At 36.3% G+C, this 21,926-nt stretch overlaps 3 protein-coding genes across 3 annotated transcripts; 1 reads left to right on the top strand and 2 right to left on the bottom strand.

Moving 5' to 3' along the window:
- Window positions 1–5,125: 5,125 nt before the first annotated feature.
- Window positions 5,126–6,130, bottom strand: LOC119979897 (aspartic proteinase CDR1-like). The gene has a single exon (XM_038822518.1). The coding sequence runs from the start codon at window positions 6,128–6,130 to the stop codon at window positions 5,126–5,128; it is 1,005 nt and encodes a 334-aa protein (XP_038678446.1).
- Window positions 6,131–8,429: 2,299 nt separating this feature from the next.
- On the bottom strand, window positions 8,430–11,980 carry LOC119980054 (cyclic dof factor 2-like). Its single transcript, XM_038822710.1, has 2 exons — window positions 11,696–11,980; window positions 8,430–10,151 (listed from the first exon to the last, which is right to left on the bottom strand). The coding sequence occupies exons 1-2, from the start codon at window positions 11,945–11,947 to the stop codon at window positions 8,844–8,846; spliced, it is 1,560 nt and encodes a 519-aa protein (XP_038678638.1). The 5' UTR covers window positions 11,948–11,980; the 3' UTR covers window positions 8,430–8,843.
- Window positions 11,981–18,673: 6,693 nt separating this feature from the next.
- Window positions 18,674–20,051, top strand: LOC120015897 (uncharacterized protein At5g19025-like). Its single transcript, XM_038868394.1, has one exon. The coding sequence runs from the start codon at window positions 19,054–19,056 to the stop codon at window positions 19,750–19,752; it is 699 nt and encodes a 232-aa protein (XP_038724322.1). The 5' UTR covers window positions 18,674–19,053; the 3' UTR covers window positions 19,753–20,051.
- The last annotated feature ends 1,875 nt before the right edge of the window (window positions 20,052–21,926 follow it).

The following is a 21,926-nucleotide window of genomic DNA, read 5'->3' as shown; positions in this document are numbered from 1 at the left end:
AGGATTGGCTACACGAGTCAATGAAAAAATTAACGAGGAATTCACTACGTGCATTTATTTCCATCATTCATTTCTATCTTAGTACTTTCATACATCCTCATTGATAATTCATATCATTTCTTACTACTTCAAGTAATGTCTTTTTAAGTCTTCCTTTTCGCTTCCTATTCTATCATATACAAATTCTCTCGAGTCTCCTTGCTGCCAAACGACTATCTCTACGTTGTACATGCTCAAACAATCTTTAAGATTTTCTCACAATTTATCTTCAATTAATGCATCTCCTACATTAGATCTAATAATTTTATTTTTTTTATCCTATCTTCTCTTGTATGGCCACACATCCAATGAAACATTTGCATTTATATTACATGAATTTTTTGTTAGATATGTTGTCTCTTAATAGTTCAACACTCAAAATCATACATAATCGTATGTCGAATAACTGACCTATAAATTTGTCCCTTCAACCTTAAAGAAATCATTCAATCGCATAAAATCACGAATTCTCGCATTCACTTCATCCACCATTTTTAATAATATTAATTACATATTCATTGATGTCTTTGTCATCTTGGAAAATCAAGCCAAAAAATATAAGAAAACAATTTTTTATTCATCTCCCATCTAATGATGAATCGTTTCTTCTTTCAATTGTATGCTCTAACTGAACTTACATTTCAATATTCTATTTTAATACAACATAATTTAAATATTTTAAATTCTCAATCTTGCTTCCACATCTCGAGTTTTGAGCTAACTCTCAATTAGAGATGTAAAGTGGACTGACCTGACCCACAGGCGGCCCTCTTGTTTTAGATTTGTGGGCTGAGCCTTCAATAAAAATGTGAACCTTCAATATAAATATGAAAAATGTAGGTGGGTGGATTGAAGTTAGGTCCTTAGTACACAAAATCAAACTTTTTTTTTGAAATATCATAGATAATTACGTTTGCGATTGGAATCGAACCTTGGGCATACAACTATTTTGATATGTGTCCCATCTAATATTTTTAAGAGCTATAAATTTTTTTATGCCATATTGCACTTAACCATGTTGGACCGGCCCGCGACGGTCCGTAACGACCCATGGGTCAACAACCCTGACCCAACATGCTAAGAGGTGTTGTCGACCCAAAATAGGCCGACAGGACATTGACCTGTTTGACATTATATATTTATCTCATCCACTATAACTATGCTATGTACAAATATGTATCGAAGTACCTAACATTGGATATGTCGTATGAGTTCATCCATCACTATAACAAATAGAAACGAGTTTATTAACGAGCCCTAGTGCAAACCTACTGTGAGGAAACTTCTTTGTAACTCCATTAGTTCCAACACTAGTTACGTTCCTTCATACCTATCTTTGATTATAGCAATATAAGTAATTGAAATTAATCTCTCGCTAAAAATACAAAATGGAGTATTAAAATTAATTAATTCATAATAATAGTTTTCATAAAACCAAGTTTCTACTTTTCTTCACATTCATGTGGGTTCATTCAATGCAAGCCTCCACTGCATCTCCCATGTACTCCCAACTTGAGGCATCACACAAACACACACACACATGTACAACTTTAGGAGGGTCATGAGTATTAAATTAATAATTAGGTCTTCTTCCACCAACATATATATCAAAAGCCAAGTAGCATGCTTTTAGCTTAATTTCTATGTAACGCTGGGCTTTTCTCATCCACTTGCTTGATTAATTTGTTGATTAAATAAATAAATTATGGAGTTTGAGACTTTTGGGCGTAGAAGTAGAAGAAGTTCTACACCATTTAATTAATTAATTAGAAGATAAACTTTAAATATACATTGGATCTCAGAGTCATCATCCACTGCCTCTAGTTACCATTATTGCAAGCATATCCAAATTGATTGTCACTATATGTATGAAGGTGCGACACTTTGACATTTTAACAAGATCAATCCCAATCTCATCATTCTAATTATTCTTTAGAGGGCATAAGAGCAACCAATAACTTCGAACGACAGTTTTGCTACTTTAGATGACATCAACTCAACAGCTAAGTTAACTGGAATACCAACTGCTAACATCTTTGACATTTTCAATAAATTATGTTTGAACACTTGTATGATGAGAAATAAAAAAAAACACTTAATTTTTCTTCAATAATTTCTTTTACATCTTTTTTATAAAATATATGTTGGAAAACTAACTATTTTCCATAGGAAGCGATTCATGTCGCCCCACCTTAGGGACGCCTCTGAGTAAAATGAGAACCAAAACAAAATGAATGAAACTTTGAGTAGATAAATTATATTCTTACAACCAAGCACCATGCGAATAGAAAGCTCTTCATCGGCAAGGGATTTCATGTAGAAATGTTCATCGCTTAGGACCCCTGATGTATATGTCTCATATCCGTAACGATAAGTATGTTGGAAAAATGATGGTCAACCATATTTATTGAATGAAATTTACGGGTAATTAATCCTTGTTATAAGGACAATAAATTGAAGTAATTAGTGTGGCCAAATCATTTTTTGGTTGAATGTAAAAAGACTCCAAAGTGACCATGATGAGCATGGTGAAGATAGTGCAATAAGTGTGTGTATGAAAATCTCGCATTGGAAAAATACCATGTGGATGTGTAGTTTATAAGCTCAAGTGTTGTAGTAATACTTTGGGTCCAAGGGCACCCAAGCTTTTGTAGGAGTGAGGGCTCCATATTATGGGCTTTGATTAAACACGCATGCCGTCGCCGTCCATCCAGCTCGGCTAGGTTCGGTCGCGTGTGGTGGGCTTGTGAGGCCCAGTCCAATTCACATCTTTAATTTTTTTCACTTTGTTACAAGCCCATAGAAGAGAAAACCCATTTACATTGAACTGGACATAAGACTTATTCTTCTCAGTCATGGCCCGTTTGAACTGGTCAATGCAGTTGCTTACAAGCCGATAGAAAAGAAAGCCCATTTACATTGAACTGGACATAAGACTTATTCTTCTCAGTCATGGCCCGTTTGAACTGGTCAATGCAGTTGCAACAGCACATGTTCATGGGTTGGTGGTTGCACCATTACCTGGTCAAGGGTCAGTCAAGCTCAAACACACGAAATTCTCCTTTCTCTGTTGTTGCCACAAAATTCTTCTGCTTCTCCCTGTTGAAACTCTGCCAAAATCCTAGTCTGAGAGTGTTGTTCTTACTTGGTTCGATTGTACTACCTGTTTTGGAGTGTCACTAATAAGGTGGTGAAAGGAGCGTTGTATCTTGGGAAGTGATTGCTCAGAGTTGCTAGACACCGCTAGGCAGGAGCAAATTCACTTTAAGGAGATTCGGTGCACACCGTTCCTCGCTCTTCCTTGCTGTTCTCCTATCAATTGCCTTGACGTTTTGGTTTGGTATTCTTTAATATAAGCGATTGTATTTATGTTACTGTTTTGTTAATGTTACTGTTTGTGTAACTTGGTCATTGTTCATACCATTACTACTATATTGATTTATGCATGCTATATAATATCCAACAAAGTATAGTAACACATTCCGTCATCCCCACGATGCTTGAGTCGTAGAGTATTACAAGAATCTGTGTCATATCGAACTTTTCTATATGTAGAAGAGCTCGTCGGCTTATATATTGGTTCTTCTTCTCCAAAACATTTCTGACAAACTTCACATTGTACCCATACAAGGCTACTTCCTGTGCTTATTGAAGCCAAGACTTCAACTTTTGGGGAACCAAGAGAAAGTTTTGTGAGAAAGGAACCTTCACTTTTAGTTACTTCTAAAACAAGGTCCTTTCGATTGTTATGCATGAAAGTTTCGAAAAGATTGTCTCGAGTACGAGAATCAAGAACATCCTTTTTTAAGAGCTTTGATGGAGTTATAGAACGATTATAAAGCGGAGACAATTTTGAATCACGATGAAAAAGATCAAAACTTAAACCATTACTCTTGACTTCGACAGGAGATTGAATCGATAGAGATCGAACGAAAAGAGAACCAGAATAAAGATGATCAAGTTATGCATTGCCTACTAAATATATAATTTGAAAGGAAGAGGGAGGATTGAATGAGATGATCTCTCCTTGTACTATGCCATATATATATATATATATATATATATATCAAAGCTAGTGTTATTGATTTGCTGAGGGGCAGTTATTAACTTATGATACATGTTTAGAAAAACAAACAATGATTTAATTTATTTTTTAAATTTTCTTGTGTTATACCATTGGCTCCTCCACATATACCTTGCCAAATGTATAGACTGTAAAGGAGCAATGCTTTCTTGTTCTTGTGATTTTAAATGATCTTGTCATATCCATTGGTCATCGATTATTGCATGGCTATCTGCATGCTGTAATAATTCTAATAATGAGCTCTTGCTGATTCACATACGCTTCAGATGTTGAATAACATGCTTTAGATTTGATCAATGTGCTTGATTTCATGAGAAGTGACAGTAAAATTCTTTCATACGATTTGTCTATGATGATTGCTGATCCTTGATTTGTCACTAAGGCATAAATGATTACTGTTACTATAAATCTCATCATCTCTGTATTGTGGTATATATTCGATCTGATTGTGCAAATGAAGGAATATCTCCTTAGGTGTGAATTTGTTGAATTTTGATCTTACCATGATCTACGGCTCTTTCATATTTTCTTTTGGCCAGTTTCTCGACAAGTTTTTATTAGTAACAACAATCAACGAATTCAAGATTTAAAACAAAAGGGAGGCAAATCAAACTGTATTATTCATTGAACAACTATTGGCGTAGTATATGGTTTTGCCAAATTCATTAAGAAAGTCGCACACATATTCTTATTGCAGGTAATATTATTCATTGTATAACTATTGGGGTATATATATATATATGGTTTTGCCAAATTCAGTAAGAAAGTCACACACATATTCTTACTGCAGATAATAATATATTAGCATTGAAGAAGCACCACGACACTGTGATCAAGATTGATTAGCACAATCCGCTCGAGCAAAGGAGACTTTCATTTCTTCGTAGTTAAACTCCACGTGAAAGTTCACTTGTGCCGTGTTTCCAAAAATTGACAACTCATCATTCCGATCAATCATCAGACAATGCATATCTTTATACTGTTCAAATATGTTTTTGGGTTTTAAACGGACGTCTGCACCACCTCTGAAATGAAATGTAATATCAGGAAAGTTAATATCAGGGGATTGTTGTTTGTAGCACAGGTTGAAAATTCTTCTAGGGGACTGTCAACTGGATTAATACCAATCACGTCTTTGATATGTTTTACAAGATCATCGTATATGCTTGAATGCAAAAATGTCATCGTTGTTCCAGAATCTATAACAATATCAATTGGACTTGGTAGCGTGTTTCTTTCCTTATTTTCAACCGTAACACCATCAAGTTGAACAAAGTATAAGGTAGATTCATCGTCTAATCTAAGTGCAGTTGAAACTACTTCGTTTCCGGAGATCTTTGCTTCTTGTCCAGGTACAAGTTTACCGCTTGTTTTAGCTGTACTTGGAGGCAAACAGTAGGAGAATATGTTTTGAATATAATTTTTCAGTTGAAAAATAAGAGAGAGTTCTCCACTTCCAAGGCCAATCATACCTTGTACGCCTCTTGCATACCGACCGATGATTAAGTTACTACAACCAAACACCATAGGGATAGTAAGCTCTTCATCGGCAGTAGATTTCATGTGGAAATTGTCTCTGCTTAGGACCCCAGATGTATGTGTCCCGTCTACATAAAGATAAGAATAGTCGCACACTCCTTGTGCCCCAATTTCATGGTGTCGTAGAGCTCTACAAAAACTTGTATGAAAAGAAACTTCTTTATATGTAGAAGATCTCGTCGGTTTATATATTGGTTCTTCTTTTCCAAAACATTTCTCACAAGCTTTACATTGTACCCATACAAGACTACTTCCTGTGCTTATCGAAGCCAGGACTTCAACTTTTGGGGATCCAAGAGGTAATTTCGTGAGATAGGAACCAGCTTTATTTGGAGTTACTTCTGAAATAAAGTCTTTTCTATTGTTATGCGTGAAATCTTTGAAGAGATTGACTCGAGTATGAGAATCAAGAACAGCTTTTTCTAAGAGTTTTGATGGAGTTATAGAAGGGTTATAAAGGGGAGACATTTTTGAATCACGATGAAAAATATCGAAACTGAAACCATTACTTTTGTTTTGGGCAGAAGATTGAATAGATAGATCGAAGAAGAAGAGAACCAGAATAAAGCTGATCAAGTTATGCATTGCCTGCTAAACAATTTGAAAGGAAGAGGGAGGATTGAATGAGATGATCTTCACTTGTGCTCTGCCATACATATATATAGCAAAGCTAGTGTTGATGTTTAGAAAAATGGACAACAATTTAATATATTATTTAAAATTTCTTGTATACTGATATGCCAATTATATTCATATAATTGTGCATCATTTTATATGAAATCTTGCATTGTTCTACAGTTATTTTGGATTGTTTCTGCCTAAAGAGTGTTTAATTGTGTAATTCAGGTGTAAGGGCGAATATGGAAGAAAAGGAGCAAGTTGGAGAGAAAAGAGCCAAGAAGTGAAGACAGAGAGAAAATCCGATCGATCGGCCTGATGGTCCGATCGATTGGACATCAAGAAAGCATAATCAGACAGAAGAAAAGTCCGATCGATCGGACGTCTGTCCGATTGATCGGCTAGAATATCGCAAGGATTCTGAAGATTTGCAAAACGACAATCTCACTCTAAATCCAAATGGTCCCACTCAAAACGGCACAGACTTATTAGATAGAACGACTGAAGAGTTATGAGGGTATATATAAGCTTAGATTTCTTGGGTTTTAGGGGACTTTTACCTTTGGAGCAAAAACCTAGGGTTTTGGGGGAGACCTCTCTACAGCAGCCATTGTTGCAAGCGCAAGGGGGTTAAGGGGTTTTTCCTTCTTTTCTCTTTATTCTTGTATTTTAATGACTGCCATTTCTGATTTTGTATTGTATTCCTTAGTTATGAGGAACTAATCCTCTAACTAAGGGTCCTAATGGAACCCTTCTTTGAAGATTAAATGAAATTGGTTTCTTGTTCTTGAATCTCTTTTTATGTTGTTGATTTTCTGTGGATATGCTTATTGCTTTCAAATGCTTTATCACCATTTGAATGATGTCTAGTATTGGTTGAAACCGGAAGGATAAACCTAGGGTTGCAAGAGTCCATAGAAGACATAGGTTGTATGAACCATAGGAATATAGGTTCAAGACTTAAGCAATCATTAATTGATTTCCATTATGCTTAAGGGATTTTTGATATGAAACCGAATGTTAGGAATAACAGGGATTCTATTGAAAATACTTTCGGTGTATCTAGGAATAGAACATTGGATAATTTGGGAAATCTATTGTCAACAACTAAATTGAGAAGTGAGAATTAATGAACCAATGGAGTTTAGTTGGATAAGAAGTGGTGAAATTAGGAACCTTAGTGTTTACTTTGCTTGAAACAAAATTTCTGGTTTGTTGCTTTGTTAATCATTTAAGTGTCATTTACTTAGTTCTCTTTCAATTCACTTGTTTAGCATTAGGTAAAAAACCAAATCAACAATTCGCTTGCCATTTTAGTGTGCTAATTGCTTATTTTGTCATTAATTTGAAATTGCCAAAACATCCTTGTGGGACAAGACTCTATTAACTCTTTATTACTTGTGCGATTTTGTCCGCTTGCGAATATTTCACAACATATACCATTGGCTCCTGGATATGTACGTTGCCGAATTTATAGAATGCAAAGGAACAATGCTGTCTTGTTCTTGTGCTTTTGAATGACCTTGTCATATGTATGGGTAATCGATTACTCCATGGTTATGTGCAAGCTGTAATTCTGAATTCATTGCTTCTCTAATTAGGCAGGGACGGACATGTGTGTGTTGAGATTACTGTTAAACATCTGTATCTCACCTGGGTCTTTAATACATAGTTGCGAGCATCTGCAATCAGCCCTCCCAAGCCTCCTCTGATACTTGATTCTGATAGTCTGCAATGTGCTGGCTGGTTGATGCATATGGGAAATGTCGAGACCAGCCGGATACCTCTTTTGGTATTTTTAGCCGAATACCTGAAAGTGATGTTGTTGTTTATGCACAATCATGTAGATTGGATGATGCTTGATGAGATGCCAGTGAAGAATATTGCAGCTTCTTGGACAATTTTAATCGCTGGTAATTGGCATTGCAATGAAGCTTTGGATCCCTTTTCTTTTAGATGCAGCAGGAGGGAGTCCAGGGACATATGTGTACTGTTTCATTACTGTTGTAATCAGTCGGGCATATGTGCGTTAAGAATACTGTAAAAGAATTTATTCTTGAAAAGCCAATCTCATAGGCTGATGTTGTTGCAGACTAATATAACAACACATACATTAGTTAAAGAGCAGGTTGAGTTGTAGCTCTGAGGATATTTGAAACCATTAACTTAACATCCATTCTATATTGACTGTTATTCCCCAAAATATATTTTAGTACAACAGGGATATAAGTTACATACAGTCCTAGCTCTCACTCTCAGAATATAAGTATGTACATGTCCTAAACAAGCCATGTAACTAGAAAAGAAAAAAGGACCCAAAAAAAATGGAAGAAAAGTACTTCTTGGTTACAGGCATTTGATTCGATCGAGATATAAGGGGAAAAATCAGTGGCTAATTCTGCTATAAATAGGATTTGAAAATTTCTACCTCAGAGAATTTAATCAGAGATCCTCCTCCCGCATGAACATGGCCTTTTAGTGTTGAAAATGAGTGAGGATGTGAATGTACCAGCTGATAACACAAATCTCTTTGCACCAGAAGGAAGCACTTACCTCTATCCAATTACGAGGTCTCACGGAAGTTTTGTGACCTAGACAATGCAGCTGGGTTGGCATGCAAAATGGGAGAGGATTCAGTTGTATCGCTCTTTTCATCGCCTTTTGACTGGAAAGACTTAAACAGTCCTCCTCCGCCAAGTAAATCAGCCTTATCATTCTTAATCCCCAGTGTCATCCATATAGAGCTCTTTGCAGCTTCTCCAGGATCATCAATCCTCAAGGTTTTTGGGACCCAAAGGCATCTTTCTGAGTTGTTGTCTTTTGAAGTTTCTTCCTCACTACTGTTGCTTGCTTTAAATGTATTCTCATCCCTCAAATGTTTCCCCAAAGTTGGAGAGTTAGGCCCAGAGTTGGATACAGTTTGCTTTGGAGAAGAGGGCTGATGAAGCCATGGGAAGCTCCAAGGACCTGGTACCATACAACCCCAATAAGGTGTTGCAGGGTAGAATGGCATAGGAAACCCTGGAGGGCAGAAAGCTGGAGGGGGCATTGGAGGACTCCACTGAGCTGAATTCCATGGATATGGCCATGGAGCACCAGGAAAGCATGGTATTTGCAGCGGGAATGCCTGACAATTTTGTAGTGCCTGCTCTTGTGACCTAGTGTGACCTGCCTCATTCTTTGAATTTGAATCGATTACTGAAGAACCGTTAGAAAAACTGTCTCCATTTTCTCTACCTCCATAAGAAATTGGTATACTTAACTCGTTGGGTTTATGAAAACCATTTTGCACGCAGTGCTGCATTGATTTATCCGCAATCTTCAAGACAGAATCCATAGATTCACACAAAGGTGTATCTGAACCAAAAGCAAGGACAGTACCATTACTTTTCAGTGAAAGATGAGCACCATTTGTTACATCTGTTCGTGCATTCTGGAGAGCTTCGGAAACAGCTATCTGACGGAAGTGAGAAACTGAGTTCTTGTTCTTGCGGCGACCTGCACCGACGGGCATATTCCTCATGGTTCCACCAGCAGTCCAGTATCTCTGGCAGTTCTTGCAGAAATGCCTGGGTTGGTTGACATTGTAATTATTGTAGTAACAGAACTTGGTATCCATGCTTTTACAGCGAGGACATGGAAGAATCGTGTCTGGTTTCTTAAGGGTCGGCTTCTCTTGCGAAGTACTTGTCTCACTTTGTTCTTCCTCTCTCTTTGAAGTTTTTGATGTGGCACTTTCGTTCTCAGCAGGGGATGTTTTAGGTCTCTCATTCGTCCCTGACGTTGTGTCTGGATTTCTGGGTTCATCCGAAGCCACAGATGAGGCTTCATCTTCCGGCTGAGTGTCACTTGGTTTTTCTTCAATTGCATCCTGAATTGATCGTAATTTTCCATAAGCACATGTAATTATCAACTTTATGTACAAGGAAAAAAAGTAAATAAGGTTTATATATAGAGACCATTTTGAAACAGCTTACATGAAACAAAAAAACAAATGAAATGCACTACTTCAACTTTTCTTATTCACAGTGCTAAACACAAGTTCAACACTGAGTACCACAAAATTTTACGTCGTAGCTGAACCATCATGATCATCCAAACCTCATCTTAAACCATTCTACACAAATTTGTAAGGAAAGTAATTGGAAACCACAATGGGGAAGGTCAGTACATTTCACTCTCATTCTCGACTTGCGTCTTCCTTTCAAAGGCACAATGAATTGTTCAGGATCAGTAACTTATGTTCTTAAGAATGGACAATTAAAAGTCAATCATTCCTCTTACACTTGGTCATCTCCCTCTTCTTCCCCCTGAGAGAACAACTAACTACATTCTAGCAAATTGAATACCTAGCAACCTATTTTGTTTTCTTTCAATAATGGAAAGGGGGAGACTGACACAGGGAGGAAGTGAAATAAGGCTAATCCGTTTAAGCCAAAGAACATTGGGATTCATCAGGAAATTAAAAATCCTATTTGAAAATAAAAGAGATTCTACATCCTAAATGAAATAGAAAATCTTATTAGTTACTCAAAATAAAACATAATAACACAATAATAATTCTTAATAATTAAGTAGATAATACAAATCTTGTCCTACGCAACTATAAAATTAGTCAGAACTTCTGTCACAACTCAATGGCCAGTACACGGTTGGTAGAGCGTTGAGAACTTGTACCATTGTATGTTCTAACTAGGAAGCAAACACAACATATGAAACACCTCCCAACATTGAGGAGACCATAGCCAAATGAAAATTCTGGCAACGGAACACACGACCATAGCCATATGAAAATTCTGGCAACGGAACGCATGATCAGACAACAGACGCAGAAAAAGTGTCAGAAATCAAAGGATTACTCAGAAACAGTAAATCTAACAACAAAGGAAACATGGTTCAGCACCCACAAACCAGTCAGCAAGGCAGAATGATTAGAATACATTTACCTAAGGATAGATTAAACATCACAGCAAAAGAATCTGATTCTTGAGAAGTTAAAACCCCCAAATTTCAAAGATTGCTCATGAAATTTTCATTGAAGTTAAATCACAATAAGATCTAAGAGCAATTAAGTATTCAAACTCCTTAGTCCAGCTCCTAGAAGGGAGTGACCAAATTACATAGCAAATCCAACATGATTGAACACTGAATCAGCAAGTTACTTGCCAGAATTATACTCCCCCATTGATAAACCACCCGACTTCAATTAAACATATATAGCAAAAACCAACATAAACTTTTAAATCTACACATGTCATCCTCAGTTTCTCCAGCCAAAATAGTAACGTAAAATTTCACAAAAAGGGGACTAAAATTCTTGAACTTCAAACCAACCCAAGCCAAACTAAAACAGACCCATTAATCCTTCTCACCTCCGTCGTCTCAAAAATTTAAAAAGTCCAATCAAAATCATACCTTATCAGAAAAATCTCCCTCCTCGCCATCTATGTTCTTATCCTTCTCTGTGGATGAATTTGAACAAGACGAACGGTCCTGATTGTCCCGATTGATTGCTTCGTCAACAGCAAAAGGAGGGATCTCAGGCAAAGGAATCGTCTTCCCGAAGAGCTTGATCGCCGGGTCTTTCGGCTCCGTCATTTCCGCCCGTTGTCTCTCTCTCTCTCTGCGCGTATCTCTCTCCGTCTGTTGTTTTGTAGATGAAATCATGAAAACTGTACACTTTGTAGAGAGAGAAAATGGGTTTTTGTCCAGTAAGAAAGAGATCTGACACGCTGGTCGTGTTGTTTAGTCGTGTTATGTGCGAGCGTGTGAGTATTTTGTCGCATCCTGTGAGGATGCCACGTCATCATCACTGGCAATTCTCAGCCACAAGTTTGCATTGTGGCCTTGAAAAAGATTTTTGTGGATGAAAATATGAGAGTGTCATGGTGCTAGCCCTCCATTTTAATGGTCCAAATAGTATCACATACCCTAAAAATTAAGCCAAGAGACAGCTCAAGACCTACATAAATTTGGAAAGGTGACTATAGGGTTTAGGGTGAGACTAAATTTTAGGGTGTCTTGATTGTATTTTTTCAATAATGAATTGGAAAGCTTCAATAAATAAGGTTTTTGCTTGAGCATGATTAAAATATAAAATTGTAATTTTTTTTAGTACATGAGAAGAGAATGGGAGAGATTTAAACTCGAGATCTCTATGAGATACTATGCACATAAGTGTCATCTGAGCTACTCGTGGTTTCATGATGGGAGAAGAATAAAAAATGCCTCTAAACTTTAACCACTTAATTGATTGAGCCCCTTTTCGATTCTTCTTCTTAGAAAATGTAATAAAAAGATGAATCAACAATATTTAAAAAAAAAAAAAAAAAAGAATTTAAATCCTTAAGAGTCGACGTCAGAATACAAATTTGTTAATTTTAACCTATCAAATTCAATGGGAAACATAAAATTCCACACTGAAAAAATGAAGGAGTAAATAACTAAATGTCACGTGATGAGATAACAACAATGGATAAATGTGATAGAATTGCATATGAATCCAACCTACAGGCGTTAGAGAGTAAAAACGGAGGGAAAGGTACTCGTGCCTTAGTTCACTAGGGTTAGTGTTCCTGTTGCTATTCTCATTATAATTTCAATATTTTGTACACTCTGCACTAACACCATTCAAAATTAAAATAACACAAAATGGCGTGGAATTTCCCATGCAATTTGGGGATTTGGACACTTGTAAAGGTAAATTAGGAATGGCTTAGGCCTTTGGGGTTGTGCTTTTGGGATATTATGGTCATTTGTTGGTCTTTTTTTTCGTTCTCTTGCACATGCAAATCCAGTGTTTGACATGTTTATTGAGTTTGTATTATACATTTGATTTATGCTTTGTGAAAACGTGAGTGAGCACCAAATAATCTGTGAGGGCCTTGCCAATAATTCATGTTCCTGTTTTTTTGGGTTTAGACTTTAGACTATGGGGTGTGAGTTATTGGGCTTTTTTGTATTCCACTTTCATGAAGCATTCGTTTCATCGTTTGTGAGAGGCCCAGAGAAGTTTCTCAATGGGCCTCAAGAAGGCCTTCAGAATTTGTACGGGTAGTTGTTTAATTGGACCGAGCTCATGAACCAACAATCACTGTGCCTGAGCCCTATTTGATAGGCGAAATTTTGTACACACTACTAATCTATTATTTTTATACCATTTTTAAAATTTTTATAGTTTCCATAAATATTTTTATATACAAAGACATATTAACCCTTCATCTAAAAATTCAAAATAAATTATTTTACATATTTTATTAGTGATTGCTAAATTTACATCAGTATTTCTAAAAAAAAAAATCTAGTTTTCATTGTGTGGAATACTATTGATACAGAATTACAGTCCATGTCCATTTTTTTAACAATTTTTTCATAGGATCAGAACCCAACATCATAGTTTGTTTATCATTTCATCGTTCGAAAAAAAATTATTTACAATTCAAAATTCAAGATTCAACATTTTCGTCCAAACAACAGACGACAACCCACGTTCCACCACGATCGAAACGATTCTCCCCATGGACGGCCACTCTAAGGTCTGCAACGACGATCTCCGATATGTTTTTGGAAAAAGGAGCTTAAAAGGGATTTCCGAATAAGAAAAATAGGGACTTAGACAATATGTGTGTAAACTTAATAATGAAAATTCTAAAATTTTACAAATCAATGGTATATTCGTCTTTTCACAACCATTTTATGTGAAGACTTATCATATTAAAAAAATGGTGTAAAGATAGTAGAATAGCGGTGTGTATAAAATTTCCCTTGATGGGGCGATCCTGCTCCACCAAATAACTTGATTAAGCCAGCGATATCGTTGGCTAAAAACAAACTCTAATAAGGAGTTGAGTGGTCCAGCAAAATTAAAAAATAATTAAATATCACTTTAATTGTTGTTGGGTGAATAAAAAATAATTAAATATCAATTTAATTGTTCTTCCAAGTTATTTTCGTTCTTCCAAGTTTTTAAGATTTCGCTTTCGATATTACAGACGAAAGTGAAAGCAAGATTTGTTGTATCCTAAAGAGAATTAATCCGTAATCCGTTATATTGTTGAATTGGTGGGAGCTAGTTTACCAAAGAGAGCGACATTCACTCTCTTTATCTATACTTCTCTCTAAAGGCATCACAAATTTTTGGTGCTTCGTACAAGTATCAAAATTCTAATTTGCATTTTTGTTCTTCCAAGTTTTTTAAGGTTTCACTTTCGATAGTACAAGCGCAAGTGAAAGCCAGATTTGTTGTATTCTAAAGAAAATTAACCGGTAATCCATTGTACTGCTGAATTGGTGGGAGCTAATACACTCTTAAGGAGATCGACATTATAACGTGTCTCGAATCTTAATCTCTACTAAATTCATTTTCTACCGATATTATCCCCAATTTCTCCAACAATATATATATTCCGTTTGTCACCATAGGAACACAACAATTTACATTGTAACTTTCAGTTCCATATATCTGTTTGGCAGTGTGTTTGCACTGCGTTCAGGTGCACCTCACCTCACAGCGCCACAATTTTTTGTGACACGTCAAACGCTTTTACAGCAGAACTCACCTCACAACACCACACCACAACTTTTTATCTTACAACACCTCATCTCACAACACTCCCAAACGCTTACAATATATGTTGAATTGTCTCACATAATCAAATTAGGTAAATTATTTTATTTTAGATTAATGTACAATGTAAACGTTAAGTGATTTTATATTAATATTATTAGTCTTCTAATATAACCGTAATTTAGATACGTCAAACGCACCTCACAGCACTGCACCACAATTTTAAAAATGATGCACCAAATAATTTTACGTTCCAACTCACCTCACAACACCACAGTTTTATAACTCACAGTACCGCATAACATTTCACAACAGTTGATAGCACTCTCAAACAACACCCACAAGTTTATGTGTTTGGCTGTTTGTTCAGTCGCATACGTACCGCACCAATTCACTATCTCAGGCGTAGCACCTGAGAGCTACTTCCTCCCTTACCATCGTTTTCGACAACGGAGTTTCATTTAAAAAACACGGGGCTTTTCACCCGCATGCCCTTATGGGATTTCCTAATGACACTTGTATCCTTGAATCTTCTTCAACCTTAAAATTGCACAGATCGCCTTCATAACAGAAAACCCGATGACCAAATCCCAAATTGTGGTTGAATTGCATAGATTGTGATGACTAAATACCCAAATTGATTTGTGGGTAGGGGACTCTCGTCGACCTAAATGGTGATTGTATCGAGGCTGATGGGTGGTGATTGAAAATCTGAAAGAAATTCTTGTTGAGGGATGTGCAAGGGCAATGAAGCAATTCACCAGAGAGAGAAGATAGGTGGGGAGAAGAAGAGATGGTAACTGAGGAGTGAGGAGGATTGCATTGCCATCTTCACCAATGACGACGTAGATTGACCATTCAACTTCAAAACCTCTTATCCTTATCTTCTAACATTTATTTTCATTATTGATTAATTCATGCCATTCATTTTCAGTTTATTGTTTTCAATTTAATGACAATAATTTATGATATTTCTTTGCCAACAATGTTTTTAATCTTTTTTTTGGAGGAAAAAAAATGTTTTTAATCTAAAATCACGGTATATATGGGTATTTGATAATTTGATATGCAATGGCACCGTTTGGTGCATAATTTATGGTTTTTAACAATAAATTTTAAACAACAACCAAACCGCAATTTGTTTGCACAAATACCAAGACTTTTTCCGCAACAATATAATGCCATTTTTACAATTGTCATCTTGTGGACAATTTTGAAACAATTTAGGCTTGATATTACTTAAATACCCTCCATTAGCCTTCTATGGACGAAATTGCCACCCCTGTCGTCACCTCTCTCTTCCTCCTTGAACACACACTACCAGTTGTCTACCTCCATCGCAGCGCTCTTCAGCTGTTCTTCCTTATCGGTGCCTTCTCCTCCAACTCGTCTTCCTTCGAACAAAATAAGAGAGTTTTGAGTTACAGGGTCATGGAGTGGAGGCTTGGTGTCATCTTGAGCGCATCTGAATGGGTGCTTTTGAGGCTTCTCTGTCTTTTGATCGCTTTGCAGAGCGTCATTCTTTGATTCCATTGCCGATACCGATAATCCTATTATTCCTTGCTGAACTGTTGATCAGTCAATCCCAATGTTAGGAATTCTCTATTAACTTGAGATGAATCCCGTGTTCAAAATGTTATCGTTTATTGTCCGTTTAAAGCCACTTAATAGCAGAGGATTAATACTTCTTTTAATGACAAACTCTCCACCTTGGCAGGATAATGGATTTTTCCTCATTATTTTATTTTATTAAATTAATTAAAATATTTTTATTAATATTAATAAATTGTTTCTTATTTATTAATATTAATATGTTACAAGTTAAATGCATAATACCCCTACACCTAATTTACACAACAATTTTAATACCATGTATGTTATTAGTAAAAGTAGCGCCGAACATCTACTAATATTTCAGGAACCATATCTGTTATCATTTATTACTACAATTTATTATTTGCAATATATGTTACAATATATGCTACTGTCAAAATTGTATACCAAACGGACCCAATATATTAATGAATTAACCACAAGAATAATTTATTTTTATAAAATACTTATTCATAATAAATATAAATTATTCATTAAATAACATTTAAAATAATTTAACGTGATATATTATAATTAAAATTAGACAAAGTTAAATTAATAATTTATCTCACATCACCGCAATCTTGTTCATTCAAACGCTAAATTGCAGATCAACTCACCTCATCACAGGTTTTTTTTTTGTGGTACGTCAAATTCTTTTTGTCAATAAAACTCACTTTACAACACCACAGCTTTTTACCTCACCGTACCTCATCTCACAGCACCAAAATACAAAGCACTCCCAAACCGATATAAATCCTTCACCAGCTTTACTTCAAAACTATTGTATTTATTCCAAGTTCCCTGCTTATATAAAAATATGGGGGAGTGTCCAAAAAAAAGAAGAACAAAATTGACTTTTTTTACAAAGTTGGTCACTAATTTCTCTTCTCAGACTCTAATCGATGGTGGCTTTGAATATTTTTCCATATTTTGTGTATGTGGTTGACTGATATCCTGTCCAACACGGTTGAAAAATATTGCACTCAAGCTCTCTCTTATCTCCTTGAACATAAATTTGACTAAAATCCAAAACCAAACGCGGCATAAACAAGATCTTTATATTTTCAAGGTCATAACCATGACTCATGACTGTTTCTTCCTTTCTTTGGATTCAAATACTTGATATTTTCTTCGAGTTGCCTTCATTGTTTGAAAAGCAAGCATTTTTTTTTAATAACTTTTGCCCCTTATACATATAAGCAAAGTTAAAATGAAACTCATTTGGGTGAATAGTATTGTGGTGGATCTATCTAGGACCAAACCGCATGAATTGAGAAGAACTTGAGTTTGATTCCCATTAGAAATAATACTTTTGTGGTAATGCGCTGTCTCAAGTGGGAAACTTATTTGCGCTCAGGTTTGAAGGTCAAAGTTTAGATTTATATCGGATGTCTAAAGGGTAAATTCTTATGGTGATGTTATCGATTACGGGAGAGAAAAAGGTTAAAGATTAAGATTATTTGAAGCTTCATGTACTACTAATCACCCTAAAACATATCACTACCTCCTAATTAATTTCTTCACATAAGAATTTTTAGGAGCAATAAAGTTTTTCATTATTGATTTTTGCTCCATATATAATGTGCGTTTTACATGTCTAACTCATGCCAAATGTGACATAATTAATGACCCTCTGAACATGTCATCAATATTAACACACAAGAATGAAGAATAAAGGGGTTGGAATTATACCAAAATACTTAAAAATACCATTAATAAACAACTTTAGTGTCTGTAAAGTCCCACATCGATTGTTGATGTGTGGACAATCCCCTTTATAAGGGTTAAACCTACCCTTAACCACTAACTAGGCATTTTCCCTAATTTGGTGAGTTGGTCCTAGTCCCTTGCTAGTTAGGGAGAAAAAAAGCTGTAAAGGCCTGATATATCCACGAGAATCGGACAACTCATTGAGGGCCCGATGTATCCAAGAAACCAGACAACCCAAAGCGAATAATATAGTTGGTGTGTATGAGGGTGTTGGATTTACAGTAGTGTCAAATCATCCAATCTACAAAAGGCTTGTTTTATCTACTTTTAGTTTTAATTATTAAAGTAAACAAGATTAAGTCATCCTTCAGTCCACAAAGAATAAAGGTAACAAAAGAGTAATTTTTGAATCAAAATAGGTGGGCCAAAGCCCATTATAACGATTGGCCCACAAAATCATTTACTATATTATTTGTTTAACTTGTTTGAAACGCCATGTCCAAGCCCACGTAATCGACCCAAACCCAATGACGCATGAAAGAGGAAATGCACCACCACAGAGGGATTGATTTCTTGCGATAAAAACCAGTCGATGACGCTTTCTTCTCTGTCCTCTCTTTGATTCCTTGCCGGCCTAGCTTCCCCTAAATCGATACTCTCTTCAATAGACGAGGATTGATCTATCTATACTCTATCAATTACTCGATGTTTTGCTATTCTCTTGTATCGTAATTGCTATGTAGTTTTGATGATCTGGGCACCGACAAGTTTCCGATCTGTAGGTGAATTCAATACTTGTTCGATCTTTAGGGAGGTGGGTTTGATCTTATTTTCGGATTGGATTAGTGGGTCTTAGGCAAAATTCGGTCTTCTTCTTTTTTATTTGTGGTTCTGATTTGAGATGGTCTATCTCCAAAATTCAGTCGCGGTCTGCAACTCCGTTGACCAAACCTCAAACATGGCAAATTCTGCGAGTTCAAATGAATTGTATCTGAAATCAAGGAACAACAGTCATGTACACCGGCACAGGAAGACACCCAACTCTCCCAATTCCCTGAAAGTCCCTGTCTGTGATCGATCTCGATCGGCAGCGGCGATGGATGTTGTCATTTTGATTGCTGTTATTGGTGCTTGTGGGTTCCTGTTGTTTCCCTACATCAAGTTTGTGGTCATCAAGATGCTTGAAGGTTGTTTTGCAATTCATAATCTGGTAAAAGAGGCAGTTATGGAAGAGCCTATGATATATGGATCTGTGGGAGCTAGTACTTTTTGTGCAGCTTTAGCTGCTTGGGGTTTACTGATGTGTACCAGTAGAAAATGCGGAAATCCGAATTGCAAGGGCCTAAGGAAGGCAGCAGAGTTTGATATCCAGCTTGAAACAGAGGACTGTGTGAGGAATTCTAGTACTTCGATGAAAGACGGAGTGAAAAGGGGATTTTTTGAATTACCTCGCGACCACCATCGCGAGTTGGAGGCAGAACTCAAGAAGATGGCGCCTCTCAATGGCAGAGCAGTGCTTATTTTTCGAGGAAGGTGTGGGTGTTCTGTTGGCAGGTTGGAAGTGCCCGGACCTAAGAAGCAAAGAAAGATCAAGAAATAGGATTCGATAATATGATTGTTGATTTCATAGTGACTATAAATGAATGCAGGAATAGTCATGTGGCAAAACAGGAGTGATTCTGAGGTTCAGCCTGTTGACGACTTGACGCTATAATGTTCTTAATGAATAAGCTCTCGAAGCAATAAGTTGTAGGGGAAAATAAACAGTTAGTTATAGCACAGAATATGAGAACCGTTTCCTTTCTTACTTATTAGTATGATTTGATTATACGTTTCCTTTGATCTATGTGTTACGTTCGTAATTTTTCAATTTAATTTTTATAGTCTCTTTCTACTGAATCTCTGATTGTGTGGGATTATGCTGAAGTTCCGAATTTTTGATAGGCATTGCTATGTTTGCATTGTTTAATAGGTTTTAACGCTGAAAACAAAAAATTTTAAACTATCCATTCACTTTGATAATTGATATTTCTGCAAATTCTGTTGTGGTGTGTAGTAATGAGCATTATTGTAAATAATGAAGTCATTTCATGATGATTATTCAGCTCTAACTGATGTGCTTTAGCCATATGTTAGATTCATTAGAAGGGTATATCTTGTGCTTTATCCATTCTGGTGTCAGATGGCGAAGCATTGGCATTTACTATTGCCCAATTTGTTGAGGGTGAAACTTCCTCTATAACACTCATTCCTTCTTTATTCAAAATGTATAGTGTGAATACGATGTGATGCTTACCAGGCAGCATGCTCTGCTGATATCAGGCCAACCTCCCCCTTTCCCCACCACTCTTCTGGGTTTTTTTTCCCCTTTTGCTTAATATATTTTGTTTTAGTGATAAGAGTGTCTTTATTATCTTTGAATGCAATATCAGTGGTCCACATTCCTCTCTGGTGATACCATATTTTTTTAAAATGTAGTTCTTTTTTGGGTTACACGCGATTTTCTGACTTGGCATGACTATCAGAATATAAAAACCTCAAAGAAGAAGATAGTGAAAATGGCATTTGATGGCAAACTATGTTGGCCTGGAAGGGGTGAAAAGACCAAATTTTCCAGGTGCTTTGGATCTCCTCCTTATTAGTTTGTACAAAGTAAAAGTATCTTAGTTAGAATTAAAATAAGGTTCCTCTTTAAAATGTTTTTACTAAAAATACCGGCAAGTCCTATGCTAGTTCAACCTTTCTTGATTTCAGCTTTGATCTCTCTTTGCTGCCTCCTTCCCTCTCTTCCCTCTCCTCATGTGTTAAGGCCGGGACTATCTTTTTCTCCAGTTTATTTGTTAATGCTTGTCGAGAGTTGAATGATTTTGTTATCTCTCTTCTAGGCTGATATACAAAGTATAAACTGGCACAAACCATTGTTTCACCACAGTCGTCTGCCCAAGCTAAACCACTGCACTTGCAGGGATCTATCGGGGCTTTATTTATTTGTTTGTTTGTTTGTTAGAGATTCCTTCAAGTACAGAATGTTCCTTAGTACAGCTTCTAACTACGTACTTGATATTGAATTCTGTTTTCAGTATTTATCTGCATCCTTCTTTCACATTTTCGGTTAGTATTTTATAAAGTCTCTCTTCTGATGAACACCTTACAGAACATGGTTAACTGTTATCTACTAACTGGTAATGGCTCTCCCCATGTCTTTCAGGGAAGATAGTAGTAGTGCATGCTACAGATTGTTTAATAGGTAGGTATACTGGATACTTTCCTTTGTAGTTATTTGATTTCACTGCCTATATGGATATGAATGGTTAGTGTTCATCTTGTCGCTTTGCTCTATATCTGTCTTAGCTGAGTTCTTATTTGTAAAGCAATCAGATTGCCTGTAGTCACCTGCACCTTATTTTGGTTTGGCTTTAGCTCATTTTTTGCTTAAAGAGGGACTACTATTTTTCATGTTAGAAACCCAAACCATAAGGGCATTGTTCTGATTAGGTTGTTTACCTTGTTGCGTTACGGCCTTTCTGGATAGAAAATCTTCGAATGGGTTTGAAGTTGACCTGATAAGCTAGAGTGAAGTATCTTAACATTAGAGTGAAGTATCTTAACATTAGAATTTTATGGTCTTTGAAGTTGACCTGATAAGCTAGCCAGGTGAGAGCATTTCTGCCATCTTCTGGCTAAAGATTCACTCTGTCAAGGACAGTTTAAAGACCCATCATCCGCCGGATAGTTTACGATTCACAGTTCATCTGCAGACTGCTATATTGTGAT

The sequence above is a fragment of the Tripterygium wilfordii genome, chromosome 15, assembly GCF_013401445.1.
Source record: "Tripterygium wilfordii isolate XIE 37 chromosome 15, ASM1340144v1, whole genome shotgun sequence".
Taxonomy (NCBI): domain Eukaryota; kingdom Viridiplantae; phylum Streptophyta; class Magnoliopsida; order Celastrales; family Celastraceae; genus Tripterygium; species Tripterygium wilfordii.
The sequence above is the reverse complement of the archived record's forward strand: the minus strand, read 5'-3'. Positions and strand labels throughout refer to the sequence as shown.

What these genes read in the sequence shown, in the direction of transcription:
- LOC120015897 (XM_038868394.1), top strand. Translation starts at nt 19,054, where the DNA reads ATGGTCTATCTCCAAAATTCAGTCGCGGTCTGCAACTCCGTTGACCAA.
- LOC119979897 (XM_038822518.1), bottom strand. Translation starts at nt 6,130, where the DNA reads ATGTCTCCCCTTTATAACCCTTCTATAACTCCATCAAAACTCTTAGAA.
- LOC119980054 (XM_038822710.1), bottom strand. Translation starts at nt 11,947, where the DNA reads ATGATTTCATCTACAAAACAACAGACGGAGAGAGATACGCGCAGAGAG. An exon ending in AGGGAGATTTTTCTGATAAG is followed by an intron (nt 10,152 to 11,695) that starts GTATGATTTTGA and finishes CGATCAATTCAG; the next exon opens with GATGCAATTGAAGAAAAACC.